This window comes from Schistocerca nitens, chromosome 2 (assembly GCF_023898315.1).
Source record: "Schistocerca nitens isolate TAMUIC-IGC-003100 chromosome 2, iqSchNite1.1, whole genome shotgun sequence".
Taxonomy (NCBI): domain Eukaryota; kingdom Metazoa; phylum Arthropoda; class Insecta; order Orthoptera; family Acrididae; genus Schistocerca; species Schistocerca nitens.
Window position 1 is genome coordinate 317,989,496 of NC_064615.1, and position 19,129 is coordinate 318,008,624.

Below are 19,129 nucleotides of genomic sequence, written 5' to 3' on the forward strand. Positions count from 1 at the left end.
CTGAAACTATTGCTGTGCTTTCCTTATTTACAGCATACTTAAAAATATAAGCCATTGTAAAATGCGTGTTTAAGTTAAAATTAATTGAAGCAGAAGTATTTTTGCACATACATATCAAAGAGTAAAAATGTCTAATTATTCTTTTATGGATTTTTAGGTATGCACAACAGCACCAGCCTTGCGACCTGCTCATTCAGCAGCAGTTACAGTGACAAGGCCTCCACCACCGTCACCATCTCAAGTTCATCGCGTTGTCCCACCTGAAATTAGCAAATCAGCTGTGAGAGGTATGTGCAGATGTGTTCTCAGTACCTGGGGTGAAGGTTGCTTTGTTCTTTAGTTTTATGTTTTATATTGTTGCATATGTACATTTTTGGCAATATAGCTGTATACATGTTGGCCGTTTATAGAGTTGACAACTGCCTGTATGAAATGAATATTATCACCAAGTGGGGTCTGGAGAGTGACATTGAATGTGTCACACAGTGAAAATTAGGTCCACTACTCTCTTCTTTACCTTGTGCACTGTCACATCCCAGGGAAGCAGCAAAACCAGCTACTGACTTTGTCAGTCATTGTGTGAGAATAATTCGGTTGTCCAGAAAAGAAAAGAAAAGCAAAAGAAAGAAAAGTTGCTTTGCAGCCAAGAGCCTGTCGCACTATTTTGACCACTTTGTATGAGGTTTTGACAGTTCTTTATCCTCATTAAAAAATCTTGGGAGTCACTCAGCTTATCTATCATAAAAATGAATACAATGTAATATTTATATTATTGTGCAGGTTGAGGGATCTTTAAGATCTGATATATGATACAAGGCATGTAAATAATGTTTATAATAAAAGGTGCCATGATAACTTTGTGACAGGTGGCACAACTATAGGAATATAAGATGTAACCATGGCCCTCACCCAAATAGACCCTGTGTTCTAACTAGAGTGCCTATCTGTGAGCATCTGGCACCTTTGGGAGCAGGTGGGGAGCCGTGTGCAAACAGCTAACTTTTGATCAATCAGGAGGCATGTTATAGCATATACAAGCGTATGTCTCAGATGAGTGCTTGTGAACAGGGGTAGGCAAATGGCTCACCCAGGTGACAGAACAAGATCAGAACAGGGTGGTGTATGTGGCAGGTAGCGTATATATGACTACTACTACCTGCTTCGGCCCACAGGTGAGTTGACAAGCACTTACGGGTGTCCATGGTCCAGGAGGTAGTGTTGGCACAGCCTGATATGGACCGTTGCAAGTGTACTAAACATTCTTACAATGGCATATGTTTCATTGTGTTCCGCCATAATTTAGTCTACCCTGTATAGTCATGATACAGTGTGTTTTTCATGTATCTAAAAAATCCCTTAACTTATGGACATGAGTATACTTGTAAAACATTCATTGTGTCCTGTAACTTAATTTTTGTTCATTGATTAGATACATAACATCCTTTAGAAATTTTGGTCACAATACAAAATTAATGGTTTCAAAGCAGAGAATTAGGCAGCCAGAAGTCTTCTGGGTGAGAAATCTGTGGATAAGTAATATAAATGGAGTAGATGATAGATGTGACGTGGTCAACGAAAGAGTATTTTTCCTGTGTAGGGAAAAAAGACAAAATTCTTGTTGAATTCTTTATGATAAGAGAGTAGTAATAATGTCTTAATGCAAAATGGGTAGATGGCATATACACTCCTGGAAATTGAAATAAGAACACCGTGAATTCGTTGTCCCAGGAAGGGGAAACTTTATTGACACATTCCTGGGGTCAGATACATCACATGATCACACTGACAGAACCACAGGCACATAGACACAGGCAACAGAGCATGCACAATGTCGGCACTAGTACAGTGTATATCCACCTTTCGCAGCAATGCAGGCTGCTATTCTCCCATGGAGACGATTGTAGAGATGCTGGATGTAGTCCTGTGGAACGGCTTGCCATGCCATTTCCACCTGGCGCCTCAGTTGGACCAGCGTTCGTGCTGGACGTGCAGACCGCGTGAGACGACGCTTCATCCAGTCCCAAACATGCTCAATGGGGGACAGATCCGGAGATCTTGCTGGCCAGGGTAGTTGACTTACACCTTCTAGAGCACGTTGGGTGGCACGGGATACATGCGGACGTGCATTGTCCTGTTGGAACAGCAAGTTCCCTTGCCGGTCTAGGAATGGTAGAACGATGGGTTCGATGACTGTTTGGATGTACCGTGCACTATTCAGTGTCCCCTCGACGATCACCAGTGGTGTACGGCCAGTGTAGGAGATCGCTCCCCACACCATGATGCCGGGTGTTGGCCCTGTGTGCCTCGGTCGTATGCAGTCCTGATTGTGGCGCTCACCTGCACGGCGCCAAACACGCATACGACCACCATTGTCACCAAGGCAGAAGCGACTCTCATCGCTGAAGACGACACGTCTCCATTCGTCCCTCCATTCACGCCTGTCGCGACACCACTGGAGGCGGGCTGCACGATGTTGGGGCGTGAGCGGAAGACGGCCTAACGGTGTGCGGGACCGTAGCCCAGCTTCATGGAGACGGTTGCGAATGGTCCTCGCCGATACCCCAGGAGCAACAGTGTCCCTAATTTGCTGGGAAGTGGCGGTGCGGTCCCCTACAGCACTGCGTAGGATCCTACGGTCTTGGCGTGCATCCGTGCGTCGCTGCGGTCCGGTCCCAGGTCGACGGGCACGTGCACCTTCCGCCGACCACTGGCGACAACATCGATGTACTGTGGAGACCTCACGCCCCACGTGTTGAGCAATTCGACGGTATGTCCACCCGGCCTCCCGCATGCCCACTATACGCCCTCGCTCAAAGTCCGTCAACTGCACATACGGTTCACGTCCACGCTGTCGCGGCATGCTACCAGTGTTAAAGACTGCGATGGAGCTCTGTATGCCACGGCAAACTGGCTGACACTGACGGCGGCGGTGCACAAATGCTGCGCAGCTAGCGCCATTCGACGGCCAACACCGCGGTTCCTGGTGTGTCCGCTGTGCCGTGCGTGTGATAATTGCTTGTACAGCCCTCTCGCAGTGTCCGGAGCAAGTATGGTGGGTCTGACACACCGGTGTCAATGTGTTCTTTTTCCATTTCCAGGAGTGTACATAAAATTAGATATGTGGAAGTCAACTTATCATGCGTGGATAAGTCTGAAAGAGGTTCTCATCAACTATTGAATGAAGAAATTACATGATCATCATACAGACACTGTACCTGATGATAGACTTTCTTTGGATGACTCTAGAACTGTCACAGCAGAATTGGGCAGCCAGTAAAATCATCCAACAATTAGCTTTGTTTCACCTACACCTGTTATACTTCACCTTTAAAAGAGAGAAAGTTTTTGACGACTGCAATGAACACTCCCTCTCCTATGGTCTCTAATCTGTCTTTCCAATATACGTTCCACAGTTTGCTAAATATCTCTTAGCATTTCACTTCAGTTTTCAGCCAGCTTTCGGCCCCAAGAATAATTTGAGCATGAGAACTTTCCTGGAGAGCAGTAAATATGGGAACTTTATTACTAATACTTCAACAGTTTACTGATAAAGTTATGACAGTTGAAGTGTCTTTACTCTGAATGCTGTTTGCTTCCCATCAACTGGCAAGTATTCATGAGAACACTTCAAACTACTGCCTAGTGTAGTGATTCGAGAATTTCTGTGTAAATTCTAGAACCACTCAACCTTCTACCATCTCAAACACACGATATTCTGGATATGAGTGTGGGATGGTAAAATCCTACCTACTGCACATCACGTTTGTGTGTGCAGGTTTCAATTCAGTCACGGGAAGAAAGTAGATGCAGTGGATGAATGGCACCGACAAGTACCTGTCGAGCAATCCATAGATGTTTTAGCGAGTGTGTAACGAAGAACCATGCAGTTTATATGCAGCACTGTGCTTATTGGGTCATTGACTATTGTTATTAAAACAAAGACAGTTGAAAAATAACTCTTGAAAACTCTTGACGTAACCTTGCTATAGGCAACACTTTAATTTTCTGATTTATGTTAAAAAAAGTTATGGTATCAAAGCCAACTTTCTTTTAACTGTAATTTAATTTGTTTCTTACATTCAGCTGTACGAGGGACTTACCGGAAGTTATATATTTATGTTGAAAATGAGAGTTTTATTGTGTGTGAAAGTCAAATACATCTTTAATTGACGAAAAGCAAAGTTTGTATGTCTACTTATTTCAAAAGTAGAAAGAGTCTAAAAATTCCTGTACCTAGCGTTATTCAATGGAGAAGAAGTCAAGAGGGTTTCCTGCAACCAGCTATCCAGTAAAGAAGAATGGCTGCAAATTCCAAGTAAGCCACTTCATAAAGAAGTGGAACGTGGTTCGGAGGAATAAACCGAAATAACCCAGATTCGCACTCACACATCAGAAACGTTAGACTAACCTAAAAAAAAAAAAACCCTCACTTGCACTCCACAAGTACTAGGCTACCCAAGTAGCTGCTTCTTTTGTGTAATACACCTCTGACCTATTAAGGGAAGTCTTACAAATCTCCAAAAATATAATGCAGGTCTAGAAATCTGCAGCCAAGGTCATCACAGAGTTGACAACACCTTTGGTCAAGACCCTATACTTGGGTCCAAAACCAAAGGACCCCGATCAACTCCAGGAACGATACTGCAAATTGTGACCTCTGCTTGTGCCCCACGCATGAGGCCAGCAGTCTTCACCACCTCTGCCAGCTGCCTGTAACAACTGAGGATAGCCTCAGAACCCAAACGACAGGCGTCATCGGTGCAGATGTTAGCCCCAACTTGCATACAACAGCACCCTGCATGCTCGATAGCTGCTGGCAATCCGCATCTCAGATGAGGGCCCCCAGCAGACATACCCGAGTACACATTGGCTTTCTTTCCAGCCCTGAATGTTATCTGCCTAAGTGGCTCCATGACGTGCCTAGCATTCCATCTTGGAAATGTTGCCTTCCTAGGGGTTGAAAAAGTCACCCTCCAAGTTCCAAAGTCACTATGTTTATGTCTTCATAAACCTCCAATGGTAACAGGTGTAACAAAAGTCACATGACAAAACTCTCTCTTAAAAAACTTACTCCTTCAAAATCCAAATAATGGTTGACAAATGTCAGGTCAAAATTTAAAGTAGCATATTGTGTTATATTTGTTTTCAGTTGCTGAAGGGATGTTCACTTTTACTACATGGTCGCTGATTGGTACTAGTAGGAATTCACTGACAGTAGAACTACTGCAGACCTATGAGATCTAACAATAGGTGGTGGTCATTGAGTAATTGTTGTACAACAGCTGTCATTTTGTGATTTCATAGTCACTACTGGAAATAAGCAACACATATAAGCATGAACATCTCTATAATTTGCTGTCACGAATTCAGCTGATCAGCTTGTCAGTAGTTAATGAAGTTATGTCTCAATTTTTCTATTGTCAGCAATGAGTTGTAAGTGAGCAGTGATGCATGAATGTGGTTTACTTAGAATTTTATGATTTGTGAGGCGTAAAAGAATAGTGATTAAAGTGAAAAAATTACTGGCATTCACAAGTTATTTGTACCTCATAAAAGAATGAAAACAGGAAGGGAGGGAATCAAAAAATGTAAAATTAGTACCTACGATGATACTGAAAGAAAAGGGTGAGTCAGACTCAAATATCTGCTTTAAGAAAACATCAGGAAGTGTGTTGATGGGGAAAATACAGACTTAGCAAGTGTGTGTGCTTAATTCAAGTGCTTTGCTGAAAAGGATATTAGTCTCCTGGTTAGTATTTCCAATGTAGAAATTATGTCAAAGAAGGGGGAAAAAAGAGAGAGATTGAAGATTCCCTAAAGTATAAACTGTTATTGAATCCATGGCAACCAGACAAAAATTATAATTTCAGGAATGACATAGATGGCATAGAGAGAACATTTCAGTTGAACTGGTTGTTGTTATATCCATCACTGATTTATTCTAAAGCAGTTAAAGACACTCTTGTAAGTTGCATATTTTTATGGCCACATATAATGCATGGCAGTCAACACGGGCCATTACTGAGTGGTCCATTCACCAACTGCAAAAAGTATCGCAAATCTGCAAAAATAATGTATTGTAGTGTAGAGTAGTCAGATGATGAACTACCAAGTGAGGCCGTAGTGGTTACCACATTGGACTCGCATTCAAGAGAATCACGGTTCAAACCCCCATCCATCTATCCTGATTTAGGTGTTCTGTGATTTCCCTAAATCTCTCCAGGCAAATGCCAAGATGGTTCCTTTGAAATGGCAGCCAACTTCCTTCCCTGTCCATCCCCAATTCCACGGGACTGATGATCTCACTGTTTGGTCCCCTCCCCCAAATCAACCAACCAACCAATGATGAAACATTGTAGAAACATTTTGAAAGTGCCCCTGAAAATGCCACTTATATTTATCATTGAACCCATAATGATTTAGGTTCTGAAACATCAGTTTTATGTTGTGCATTATTTTACAGGTTGTGTGCAAGTGGGAATACGATGTAGCTTCCACACTGATGGATTTGAGAATTGATATTGAAACGTGGTAGTAGTTCAAAATTACAAAATGTGGGAAATGTTACCTATCAAAAAATGTTAACGATAAGAAGACAGTTAATTGAGAGAACAGAACTTATGACAACACTAGCAGAAAATAACACAGATGGCAGGAATCCATAAAATCTGTGAATGTATAAACAGATCTTACTATAATTACACTGTTAGCTTATTTATGTATATAACTTTTACATGTACTAAATGTGCACTGCATAAACCAACAGGAGAAAATTATACAAGATAACAATGTACTCAAAATTTCTAAATCACATTTATGGGGAAATGTTTTGCCTCCAGTGACATGAAAACCTCTGGGCAACTCTGCCTCAGTCCCAATAGATAAGATGACTTGTGCTAGCTCAGATGCATTCCCAAAGCAGTCACTGCCTTCACCTTTTATTAAACTTTGTTTGCTGTTATTCCTCCCACACACATATGGATAACCTGGGCATGTATTCCCATTCGATGAGCAGTGGAAACTAAGGGGTTGGGTCAGACACATTAAATGGCTCAACAATATCAGAGATTGCAGGTGACCTCTTGAGTTGTCTAAGCCCTCTTGGCAGCAGAAAATCTTCTTCTGGCTGTTTGGAAATGTTAAGCTCTTCCTGAATCTACACACAAGCATTGTCACCTGGCATCTTTCATCTTGAAATACAATTAACAAAAAATATGGAAGGACTAAAATGCGGACACAAATTACGCTAAGCTGGAAAATTTTAAAAACCTGATTTTGAGCAATGAAATGCTAAAATCATCCCACTACAGCTAACCAGTCCATAGGAGATGTAACTAATGTAAATTGCATGAATCTCCCCAGACAGCTACAATAAATCAAGTAAACAAAATACCCTAAAGCAACACTTGCAAAAGAAACTATGAAATATACTCTTGGTACACTCAGTCATACAGTTAAATTAATCTAAGACGCTTCGCGTAAACAAGTGCTATACTTCAAACACTGGGACTAGTAACATTGCCCAGAGAAGCTACTAAATTATTAAAATGTGATTACCTATTTGTTGTGTCAATAATTCTCAAAAAATTTCCCTTTAGTCTTTGTCCTTCCTGGTGTGATTTGTGTAGTTGTTAAGAGTTGAAGATTTTTATTTTAAAAAAGCCAGTTTTCTTTGAATGAAGAGCTTATGCAGTTATTGAAGAATATGCTCAGCTGCTAGAAAACGCTTGTACAAAAATTTTTAGCTGTTTGATTTCAGAGGACAAAGAGATGCATTAAACCTATTGGCCACCATTTTGTAAAAAACAAAGTAAATGGGTCTATATTGTAAAACTTTTCCAGTATGATAAATAAACCTAAATGTCTGACCACAAACACACTAAAAGTTCCCATACAGTTTATATAGTACCTCATAGCTGAAGTATGCACCTCTGCCTTGGACCCTTAAAAAATCATTGACAATAATCTGTAAACTTAAGCAGGTTTCTAATTCACACTTACTTTAATTTGTAGACAATTGTTGAACTGTCAAACAATTTTTCATTTAGAATCTGCAGATGTACATAAATTTGTTGCTGTTAGTATGATGATGATATTCCATTGACAGATTTTGATGTGAACCTTAAGGTTCTATATCTAAACTCCAAAAGCTACTTATTGTTATGTGATGGAGTGTACTTCAGATGATATCACTATCAGATCCCCTCTTGTCGTGCTCCACCCCCTCCCCCCTTTTTCTGTCAGTTTGTGACTGGTGAATGGGAAGAATGACTTACCAGTAAACTTCTGTATTATATGTAATTTCTCGGATTATCTCTTTCTGATCATTTCACAATGCTTCTGGAGTTTGTTGAGCATATCCGTAATGTTATTGCACCAACAATAGGATCCTGTGACAAAATGTACCACTCTTCATTGGATCTTGCCTATCTCTCATATTAATCCACCCTGGTAAGGGTCCCAGTCTGATTAGTAGTACTCAACACAGTTGAAAATATGTTTTGTAATCTACTTGTTTTGAGGATGAAATAAATTTCCTTAAGATTCTTCCCATAAATCTCAGGCTGGCATTTGGTTTTCCTGTCACTTGGTTTATGTGGTCATTCCAGGTTGTTACTCCCAAAAATTTTATGGCATTTACTGTTTCCAGCGATTTATTACCAATAGTGTATTTGCATTGTAATGGATTTATTTTACTATGTATGCACAATACGTTACATTTATTAATGTCCAGAGTCACTTGCCAGTCCCTGCACCATTCATAAATATTCTACATATCTTCCTGCAGTTTATTATAGTCTTCTGATGTTTCTATCTTCTTATGGACAATGGCATCATCTACAAACAGCTTCATGGAGCTTTCGATGTTATCCAATAGATCATTTGTATATATTTTAAACAGTAACAGTCCTATCATACTTCCTTAGGGTACTCCTGAAATTACCTTCATCTCTGTCAATTTTGTTTTGTTAAGAATGATATATTAAGTTCTGACTGCAAAGAAGTTGTTCATCCATTCACAAATCTGGTCCGATACTCAATAAGCTCTTCTTTCTTAATGAAACAACAATGCAAAACTATTTTAGAATGCCTTCCTGAAGGCAAAAAACACAGCATCAACCTGAGCATCAAAGTATAGCACTCTGGATTTCATAGACAATCGGAGCAAGCTGAGGATGTCTGTCTGTGGAATCCAAATGATGTTTACAGAGATCTTTGCTGTACAAACACATCATAATACATGAGCATAAAACATGTTTCATAATTCTACAATAGAATTGACATCAGCAATCCAGGCCTATAATTATGTACGTCTATCCTATGATAATTTTTGAAAATGAGTCACTAGGTTTATTTTGCCAGTGACCTACAACAAACTGCTGTTAGGAAGGGAGCAAATTCTTTCACATAATCTCTGTAGAATCTTAAATGTATCTCCTCTGTGGAATCTTACACATATCTTTTCTGGATGAATTGACTTTCCACTACTAAGCGATTGTAGTTTCTTTTTTAACCATTTCCACTGCAACAGTGAGTGGTGCTTGACATTACAAATTTTGTTTTCCATTCCTACCTTGAGCCTCATTCAGCACAGAGCTTTGTAGCTGTCATATGCTCCATTCTCGAATATGGCTATGCTAGGCATCAATACTATATAGTACTGCCATCTAATGAAGTCTGAGCTAACTCATTGCCGAACCGCAACATTTATGTTGAAAGGTTGTAATTATTATGTTCAAGTTAGTAGATGTGAAACAGCTGGTTCTTCATCAAGTCCTTTCTGAGGAAGGGATTGTTGAGCTGTTAGAGAAATGTTTTAGTGAAAACAAGAGTAGTGATCACTTTGATGAAATGATTTTGATGATGACAGTGATTTGTATGTAAACAATTAGAGTACAATGATGATGCAAGCAGTCTATCCCGAAGAGTTTCAATAAATATCATACAAAGAAAAGTTTTGTAGAGTAATGCTTACGTAAATATATTTGAGTGAAAGTGCACTTTTAGTTTTAACGTATACCCTAATTGTTGGTCAGTGGCCTCATTGTTTCCACAGAGAGATGATTTGTGGCACACTCACCAAATAAGAGTGCACGTAGACGCCCTGTGTCTGTATTACAGAGTGCAAAGGGTTAATAGGTGGATACTTATTTCAATATCTGCCATTTTGGTGTTTGTGCAGTCATTGAAATGAGGGACCATAGTATGACCTTTAGCTATGAAACAGATTCAGAAGATCAAATTCACTATTTTGCCTTTCTTTCTGTCATCTTCCATTTCAGTGCCAGTGCAGGCACTGAGTTAACTATATATGTGGTTTCAATCTGCTTACTGATTTTACATAAGACCAAAACTTCTTAAGGTTATAATTGGAATTGATAGCAAAATTTTATTGTCTAATTTATTGAACCCTTCTCTCACTGCTCTCTTTATGTTCTTTTACGTGTTTCAGCTTTTGTTTGTCAGCTAAGTTTTGCCATTACTTAAATCTATAATGAAGCTCTGCTTGTTTCAATTGCAACTTTTTAACATGACTGGTACACCACTGTGGATCTTTCCTGTCACTTCAGACCTTGTCTGGAATGTACTTGTCTAAGGCGTATTGACCAGCACTTTTGAATTTTTTCTTTTTTTGCTTCACATCTTCGTCTTCAGAACTGGATAATTGAAGTTGATTACTGAGATACTGTGAAGTTTGTATCTTGTCTCTTTAGCTAAGCAAAAATGTTTTTCTACCTCTCTTAACACTTTTTACAACACCTGTAATCAAAGATATGACACAGGCTTATCATTAATGATAACTTCATCTTTGTTAACAGTTTCAAAAAGTTCATGTGTCTGTTTCTTTGAGGCCCAAGATACTACCCTCATGAATTAGTTCTCTGACTATCTGCTCAAAATAATTTTTGGATGAACCTTCAGAATAATGTCACACAAATCCCTGTGTCGGCCACAAGTTTTGGTTTGCATGACTCGCCCATTCTATTGGCGTCTATCATATTCTTGTTATATATATTCCATTTTTATGAAGAATTTTGTTGCTGTTTACTTCCAGTTTCGACCAACTTTCTGTTCCTAATAGTATCTGTAACCTAATGAGATATACTAATTCGAGGATGTTGCCATAAATGCTCCTGCAGTTTACCAGTATCATATGAACCTTTTGTATTTCTGATCTCTGAGAATAATGTAGCTGATCTATCTTTGATTTCAGCATGCATTTCATCACTGATCTCTGGGGGGGGGGGGGGGGGGGGTTCCTTGACCTAAAAAAAAAATTCACATGTGCATGCCACAGGTACCCTAATAGCCACTTCCTGCATGTAGTTCACACCTGACATGTCAAGGAGTACCCTACAGTTCTCCACCCCATAGTAGAGGCCGAGAAATTTGTATCCATTATTGTTGCAGAATGGTTAGCCTGTGGTTTAACCCAATCTTCTTTAAACTAGAGGACCGCTATCAATGCTGTGTACAATTCTACAAATAGTGAGCCAAGCTTGCACTCTGTGTACAACACTAGCTGCTGTCAACAAATCACCCAGCTGCCAAAGGAACCAAGATTGAACTCACAACCCACATGGCAGGCATCATTAAGTCCAAAATGATTCATGATATGCAGCTGGTTGCACCCAGGGTATTTGATAGCCACTGGCAGAGCCTCCTCAAAAAAAAAAACGCACACAAATGTATAAAATCTCAAAAAAATAGTCAATGTAGTGCTACCTAAGTTGAGATGCACACAAAATATAAATGAAAGAAAAAAGGACTGGTACTAAAATCTGTTCTTCGGATTTCAAACTCTACACTAAGGTCACAAAACTCGCAAGTTCTTAAAACAAAAATAAATTACAACACTGAATACAGATACATAAAAAGTTACTTTTCACCTAAAAGTCAGCTCACCCAAATGCTAATGCATGAAAAAAATTGCAAGGACTTAGAAAATGTAATTAACACCTGTCAACCCTAAAAAGCACACAGGTAATATTCGCTTCTTGGCGAAAGTTCATCAGGAAACATTGTACACATCAGGAAACATTGTACAAACATAAACAACAATTGCTGCTGCTGCTGCTGCTGCTGCTGCTGCTGCTGATGATGATGATCTCTGCTCACACCTGGGTGGCTGGAGCTCTCTTCTTTAGATTGTTACTTGTTTCTCTGTCCATGAATTCAATTTAGTTTCAAAGTACGGCAGAGATCATCATCCACAACATTAACCTATCAGTAAAATATTTCATAAAAACAAATTCATATTTTTTAATACATACATGATTCATCCCCCCCATGAACAATGGACCTTGCCGTTGGTGGGGAGGCTTGCATGCCTCAGCGATACAGATGGCCGTACCGTAGGTGCAACCACAACGGAGGGGTATCTGTTGAGAGGCCAGACAAATGTGTGGTTCCTGAAGAGGGGCAGCTGCCTTTTCAGTAGTTGCAGGGGCAACAGTCTGGATGATTGACTGATCTGGCCTTGCAACACTAACCAAAACGGCCTTGCTGTGCTGGTACTGCGAACGGCTGAAAGCAATGGGAAACTACAGCCGTAATTTTTCCTGAGGGCATGCAGCTTTACTGTATGGTTAAATGATGATGGCGTCCTCTTGGGTAAAATATTCTGGAGGTAAAATAGTCCCCCATTCGGATCTCGGGGCGGGGACTACTCAAGAAGGCGTCGTTATCAGGAGAAAGAAAACTGGCGTTCTACGGATCGGAGCGTGGAATGTCAGATCCCTTAATCGGGCAGTTAGGTTAGAAAATTTAAAACGGGAAATGGATAGGTTGAAGTTAGATATAGTGGGAATTAGTGAAGTTCGGTGGCAGGAAGAACAAGACTTTTGGTCAGGTGAATACAGGCTTCAAAATACAAAATCAAATAGAGGCAATGCAGGAGTAGGTTTAATAATAGGAGTGCGGGTAAGCTACTACCAACAGCATAGTGAGTGCATTATTGTGGCCAAGATAGACACGAAGCCCATGCCTACTACAGTAGTACAAGTTTATATGCCAACTAGCTCTGCAGATGATGAAGAAATTGAAGAAATGTATGACAAGATAAAAGAAATTATTCAGGTAGTGAAGGGAGAAAATTTAATAGTCATGGGTGACTGGAATTCGACAGTAGGAAAAGGGAGAGAAGGAAACATAGTGGGTGAATATGGATTGGGGGAGAAAAATGAAAGAGGTAGCCGTCTGGTAGAATTTTGCACAGAGCATAACTTAATCATAGCTAACACTTGGTTTAAGAATCATGAAAGAAGGTTGTATACATGGAAGAATCTTGGAGATACTAGAAGGTATCAGATAGATTATATAATGGTAAGACAGAGATTTAGGAACCAGGTTTTAAATTTTAAGACATTTCCAGGGCAGATGTGGACTCTGACCACAATCTATTGGTTATGAACGGTAGATTAAAACTGAAGAAACTGCAAAAAGGTGGGAATTTAAGGAGATGGGACCTGGATAAACTGACTAAACCAGAGGTTGTACAGAGTTTCAGGCAGAGCATAAGGGAACAATTGACAGAAATGGGGGAAAGAAATACAGTAGAAGACGAATGGGTAGCTTTGAGGGATGAAGTAGTGAAGGCAGCAGAGGCTCAAGTAGGTAAAAAGATGAGGGCTAGTAGAAATCCTTGGGTAACACAAGGAATATTGAATTTAATTGATGAAAGGAGAAAATATAAAAACGCAGTAAATGAAGCAGGCAAAAGGGAATACAGACGTCTCAAAAATGAGATCGACAGGAAGTGCAAAATGGCTAAGCAGGGATGGGTAGAGGACAAATGTAAGGATGTAGAGGCTTATCTCACTAGGGGTAAGATAGATGCTGACTACAGGAAAATTAAAGAGAGCTTTAGAGAAAAGAGAACCACTTGCATGAATATCAAGAGCTCAGATGGCAACCCAGTTCTAAGCAAAGAAGGAAAAGCAGAAAGGTGGAAGGAGTATATAGAGGGTCTATACAAGGGCAATGTACTTGAGGACAATATTATGGAAATGGAAGAGGATGTAGATGAAGATGAAATGGGAGATACGATACTGCGTGAAGAGTTTGACAGAGAACTGAAAGACCTGAGTCGAAAGAAGGCCCCGGGAGTAGACAACATTCCATTGGAACTACTGACGGCGTTGGGAGATCCAGTCCTGACAAAACTCTACCATCTGGTGAGCAAGAGGTATGAGACAGGGGAAATACCCTCAGACTTCAAGAAGAATATAATAATTCCAATCCCAAAGAAAGCAGGTGTTGACAGATGTGAAAATTACCGAACTATCAGTTTAATAAGTCACTGCTGCAAAATACTAACGCGAATTCTTTACAGATGAATGGAAAAACTGGTAGAAGCCGACCTCGGCAAAGATCAGTTTGGATTCCGCAGAAGTGTTGGAACATGTGAGGCAAGACTGACCCTACGACTTATCTTAGAAAATAGATTAAGGAAAGGCAAACCTACATTTCTAGCATTTGTAGACTTAGAGAAAGCTTTTGACAATGTTGACTGGAATACTCTCATTAAAATTCTAAAGGTGGCAGGGGTAAAATACAGGGAGCGAAAGGCTATTTTCAATTTGTACTGAAAGCAGATGGCAGTTATAAGAGTCGAGTGGCATGAAAGGGAAGCAGTTGTTGGGAAGGGAGTGAGACAGGGTTGTAGCCTATCCCCGATACTATTCAATCTGTATATTGAGCAAGCAGTAAAGGAAACAAAAGAAAAATTCGGAATAGGTATTAAAGTCCATGGAGAAGAAATAAAAACGTTGAGGTTCGCCGATGACATTGTAATTCTGTCAGAGACACCAAAGGAGTTGGAAGAGCAGTTGAATGGAATGGACAGTGTCTTGAAAGGATGATATAAGATGAAGATCAACAAAAGCAAAACGAGGATAATGGAATGTAGTCAAATTAAGTCGGGTGATGCTGAGGGAATTAGATTAGGAAATGAGACACTTAAAGTAGTAAGGGAGTTTTGCTATTTGGGGAGCAAAATAACTGATGATGGTCGAAGTAGAGAGGATGTAAAATGTAGACTGGCAATGGCAAGGAAAGCGTTTCTGAAGAAGAGAAATTTGTTAACATCGAGTATAGATTTAAGTGTCAGGAAGTCGTTTCTGAAAGTATTTGTATGGAGTACAGCCATGTATGGAAGTGAAACATGGATGATAAATAGTTTGGGCAAGAAGAGAATAGAAGCTTTCGAAATGTGGTGCTACAGAAGAATCCTGAAGATTAGATGTGTAGATCATATAACTTATGAAGAGGTATTGAATAGGATTGGGGAGAAGAGAAGTTTGTGGCACTACTTGACAAGAAGAAGGGACCGGTTGGTAGGACATGTTCTGAGGCATCAAGGGATCACAAATTTAGTATTGGAGGGCAGCGTGAATGGTAAAAATCGTAGAGGGAGACCAAGAGATGAATACACTAAGCAGATTCAGAAGGATGTAGGTTGCAGTAAGTACTGGGAGATGAAGAAGCTTGCACAGGATAGAGTAGCATGGAGAGCTGCATCAAACCAGTCTCAGGACTGAAGACAACAACAACAACAACAACAACAACAACATGATTCATGTTAGTCTCTAGTTGCTTTTACGCGTTTTATGTTGACAGTGCTTCAGAATTTAATATCATCTGATATTCCTGCAGTTCGTTGTCAATGTTCAGTTCATTCTGCTAGCTTATAATACTTCCCAGGTAACTGAAGTGACTAACTTGTTGAGTTGTTTTGTGTCCTATTATGATCTTAGTCCTCAACAGCTTTGTCCCTTTGGAAGCCATCACTTTTGTTTTTGGAATCGGTATTTTTATATTATATTCTTTAAACATTTGGTTCAGCCTGTAGACGGAGCTCTGTAGTGATGTATCTCTATCCTGTATAACTGCAAGATCACCTGCAAAAAAGCACAATGTTAAAAAAATTCATGTGATAGTCTCAAGCTCGAATTAATTCGTTGCTTCCATGTTTCAATTCTATCACCTTTGTTATTTGCTGAGGATATCCTTTCTTGTGTAATATTTTCCTGTCTGCATGATTGAAACTTTTCTCTTAGTCTATAAATGCAGTGTGTGTTTCCTTATTGAACTCTCTTTGTTTTCCTATAATTTTCTAAGTATGAAAATATATCAGTACGGCATGTCACTTTTCTGAAACCATTTTGTTCTTCAAGATAACAGATTTCTGTCACTGATTTCTAGACATTGATTTATTATCTTGGCGTAATCTTATACACTGTGTCTGCTATTGATATAGTATGATTATTATTGCATTTATTGTTTTACCTTTTTTAAGAACTTATATGACATCTGCAACTGTCCATAGTTTTGGGATTTAGCATCTTTACCAATGTTGTTGTTGTGGTCTTCAGTCCTGAGACTGGTTTGATGCAGCTCTCCATGCTACTCTATTCTGTGCAAGCTTCATCTCCCAGTACTTACTGCAACCTACAGCCTTCTGAATCTGTTTAGTGTATTCATCTCTTGGTCTCCCTCTTCGATTTTTACCCTCCATGCTGCCCTCCAGACTTTACCAATATGTATTGTATAAATAAAGTAGTCTAAGCTTTAAGAATAATGCCCTGTATTTCAATAATTTTGTGTTTATGCCATTGGTGCCTGATGATTTCCAGTTTTATGTTTTATCCATTTCGGGGAGGGGGCAGTCCTCCTCCTCTAATGCTTGGCTATCATTACACTAGAGCTGTTTGTAGTGTGCAGTCCATTTATATTCTGGTGTTATATTTAGGTTTGTTCTCTCTCTTTGTTTTATTTAAATGCTGTATCACCTTGTAAGCTATGGACTCTCTTCCATAGATGTCATGTTCAATTCTGCTCACAAAGTTATATCTCGGTTCTTCATCTGTTTTCCTAACAATGGTTTTTACTCTCTTTCTTTTCTCTTTATATTCTTGTTTTGTGGATTATGTTTTCATATGTAAATATATCTGATATGCTCATTCCTTTTCCTCATCTCTTTCTTCAATATTTTCAGTCTATACTCAAAGTCCCTTCTTCTTTTCTTACTCCTTTTTCCTAATGACTCATTTGCGACCTGTTCAGTACCTAGCTTTATATTTTGCCTGTCGGTTTCTAAACTATCGCTTATGTCTGAATAGTCTAGACAAAGATTGTCTGTTTTGGTATAGATGTCTTATGCTCTCATCCGGTAATAGGTAGACTTTAAAACCATTGTGCCTTTTTGTCTGAGCTTTTTTAATCTTCTTCCATCTAATGAGCATAGCCATTTTTGCTGCTACTAGGATAGTGGTCTGAGTAACTGTCCCTACCTCTGAAACCGTGAACATCGTGAACTTACTTGCATATTTTACTGTTCACCATCACATAACCTATTATTGATCTCTGTTCCTTCATGTTCCAGGTGTATTAATCTATGTCTCTCTTGCACTAATATAGACTCTATTGCTTGAGGCAAAATGTACAAGATAATGTCGATTATCACTTATGTGTTGTTCACCAAATGTTTCAACTGTTAGAGGCACTGGGTTATTACCTGTTCTGGAATTTAAATATCCATAGATTAACAGGTGATATATTTTGTCGTGTTCACCTACTTCTCTTTGTAGGGTTTCATAAAAAGCTTCAGTCTTTTTTTCATCTTCAGGAGCATACATCGGTCACTTTTAGATGACTTTGATCTGTTTTGAATCTTGATGTTATGATTGTCATTTATATAAAAATAATCTTTGATTTTTAGATTTCATTTATTATATTCTAATATAGCCACACCACTACATGCTTTTCTCTCACGTCATGCACCACTGTAGATCATTAGGTATCTATCTAAATCTGCAGGTCCTCTCAGCTTTTTCTTTGTTTTTGAAATTGTTGCAGTATTAATGCTCCTTTGTTTCAGTTCTTTACATAGCCCTGTGTCTTTTAACAGCAGACTTCTCACATTCCAAGTTGCAATATGGAGCTTTTCCAATATTCTAAATTGTCTGTCATTTTGTACTTGGGTCTTCTGTTTAATACAGCTATTCCCACATTGATTGTCACTTGGGACTGTGCGATGACCAGTCCCAGTTCACATAAAAGTTCACAGGCAAGCACTTAACCTTACTACTCATTTGTATGCCAGGCACAGAATAATCACAGGACACAATCACTATTGCATTCTGAGACAACAATCACATTACAATAATGGCTTCATTTTATGAAAGTGATCAGTACAATAAACCTCCTGATGAAATGCACATATAAAATAATGTCCCCAATATTCACACAATACACAACCAGAGTCATTATCACTTTCAGTTGACTCAGAGATACATTACAGACAGTACAAGTCACTGTATGATATTAAGACATTATATGAGTTATAAGCTTCTACGTCTACATATGTAGATGATGCCAACACAGAAGGCAGTCTTTCACTGAGATGTTGAAAGTGCAGTGACCAAATTTGTACTTGCTGTATAGACTTTAACACAATAATTTTTAGCCACAAACTCCCGCAGTAAAGTTAACATTGTGATCACTAACTGCAGATTCCAGCAGACTTGTTACGTTTATCTTATAGGTGTGATTGCTAGCTGCAGGTTGTATATTCTTGGTTGAGATCAGCTATTTAAAAACTAGCTTGTGAACATATTACAATTCCTGAAATGACATATCCATACATATTATAAAAATGGATGTACATACATATGAGGGGCATCAATAAGTAATGAAACCCATTTTTTTTCTAAATACAGATTGGTTTTATTCAGGGTTCCAGTAAGCCTCATTATTCCTCACTCTTTTGGCTACAAAACCATGTCTTTCAACATAGTCTCCATTGAATGCAACAGTTTTATGCCACATTACAGGGATAGTCTGTATGCCCACATGAAACACTCTACTAGTTGATACAGGAGCTAGTGTCTCGCTGAATCAATAACCTCCCCATCATCCGTGTACTGCTTCCCATGGAATGCATCCTCCGTTGAGCCAAACATGGAAGTAGGAAAGTGCAAGATCAGGGCTGTAGGGTGAGTTAGGAAGAAGTGTCAGATGCAGTTTTGTGAACTCCTCTTGGGTGTGCATACTTGTGTGAGGACTTGCATTGTCATGGAGGAGGAGGATTTAGATTGCATTTTTGTGACAATGAAGGTGCTATAAT

At 39.3% G+C, this 19,129-nt stretch overlaps 1 protein-coding gene across 2 annotated transcripts in view; it reads left to right on the forward strand.

Annotated features, from left to right (window-relative positions):
• LOC126236094 (tuberin) overlaps positions 1-19,129 on the forward strand; it is a 315,500-nt gene that overhangs the window by 242,895 nt on the left and 53,476 nt on the right. For both annotated transcript variants that reach the window (XM_049945162.1, XM_049945163.1), the window contains exon 25: positions 158-287. In XM_049945162.1, coding sequence (XP_049801119.1) covers positions 158-287 — 130 coding nt within the window. The remainder of the gene's footprint in view (positions 1-157; positions 288-19,129) is intronic.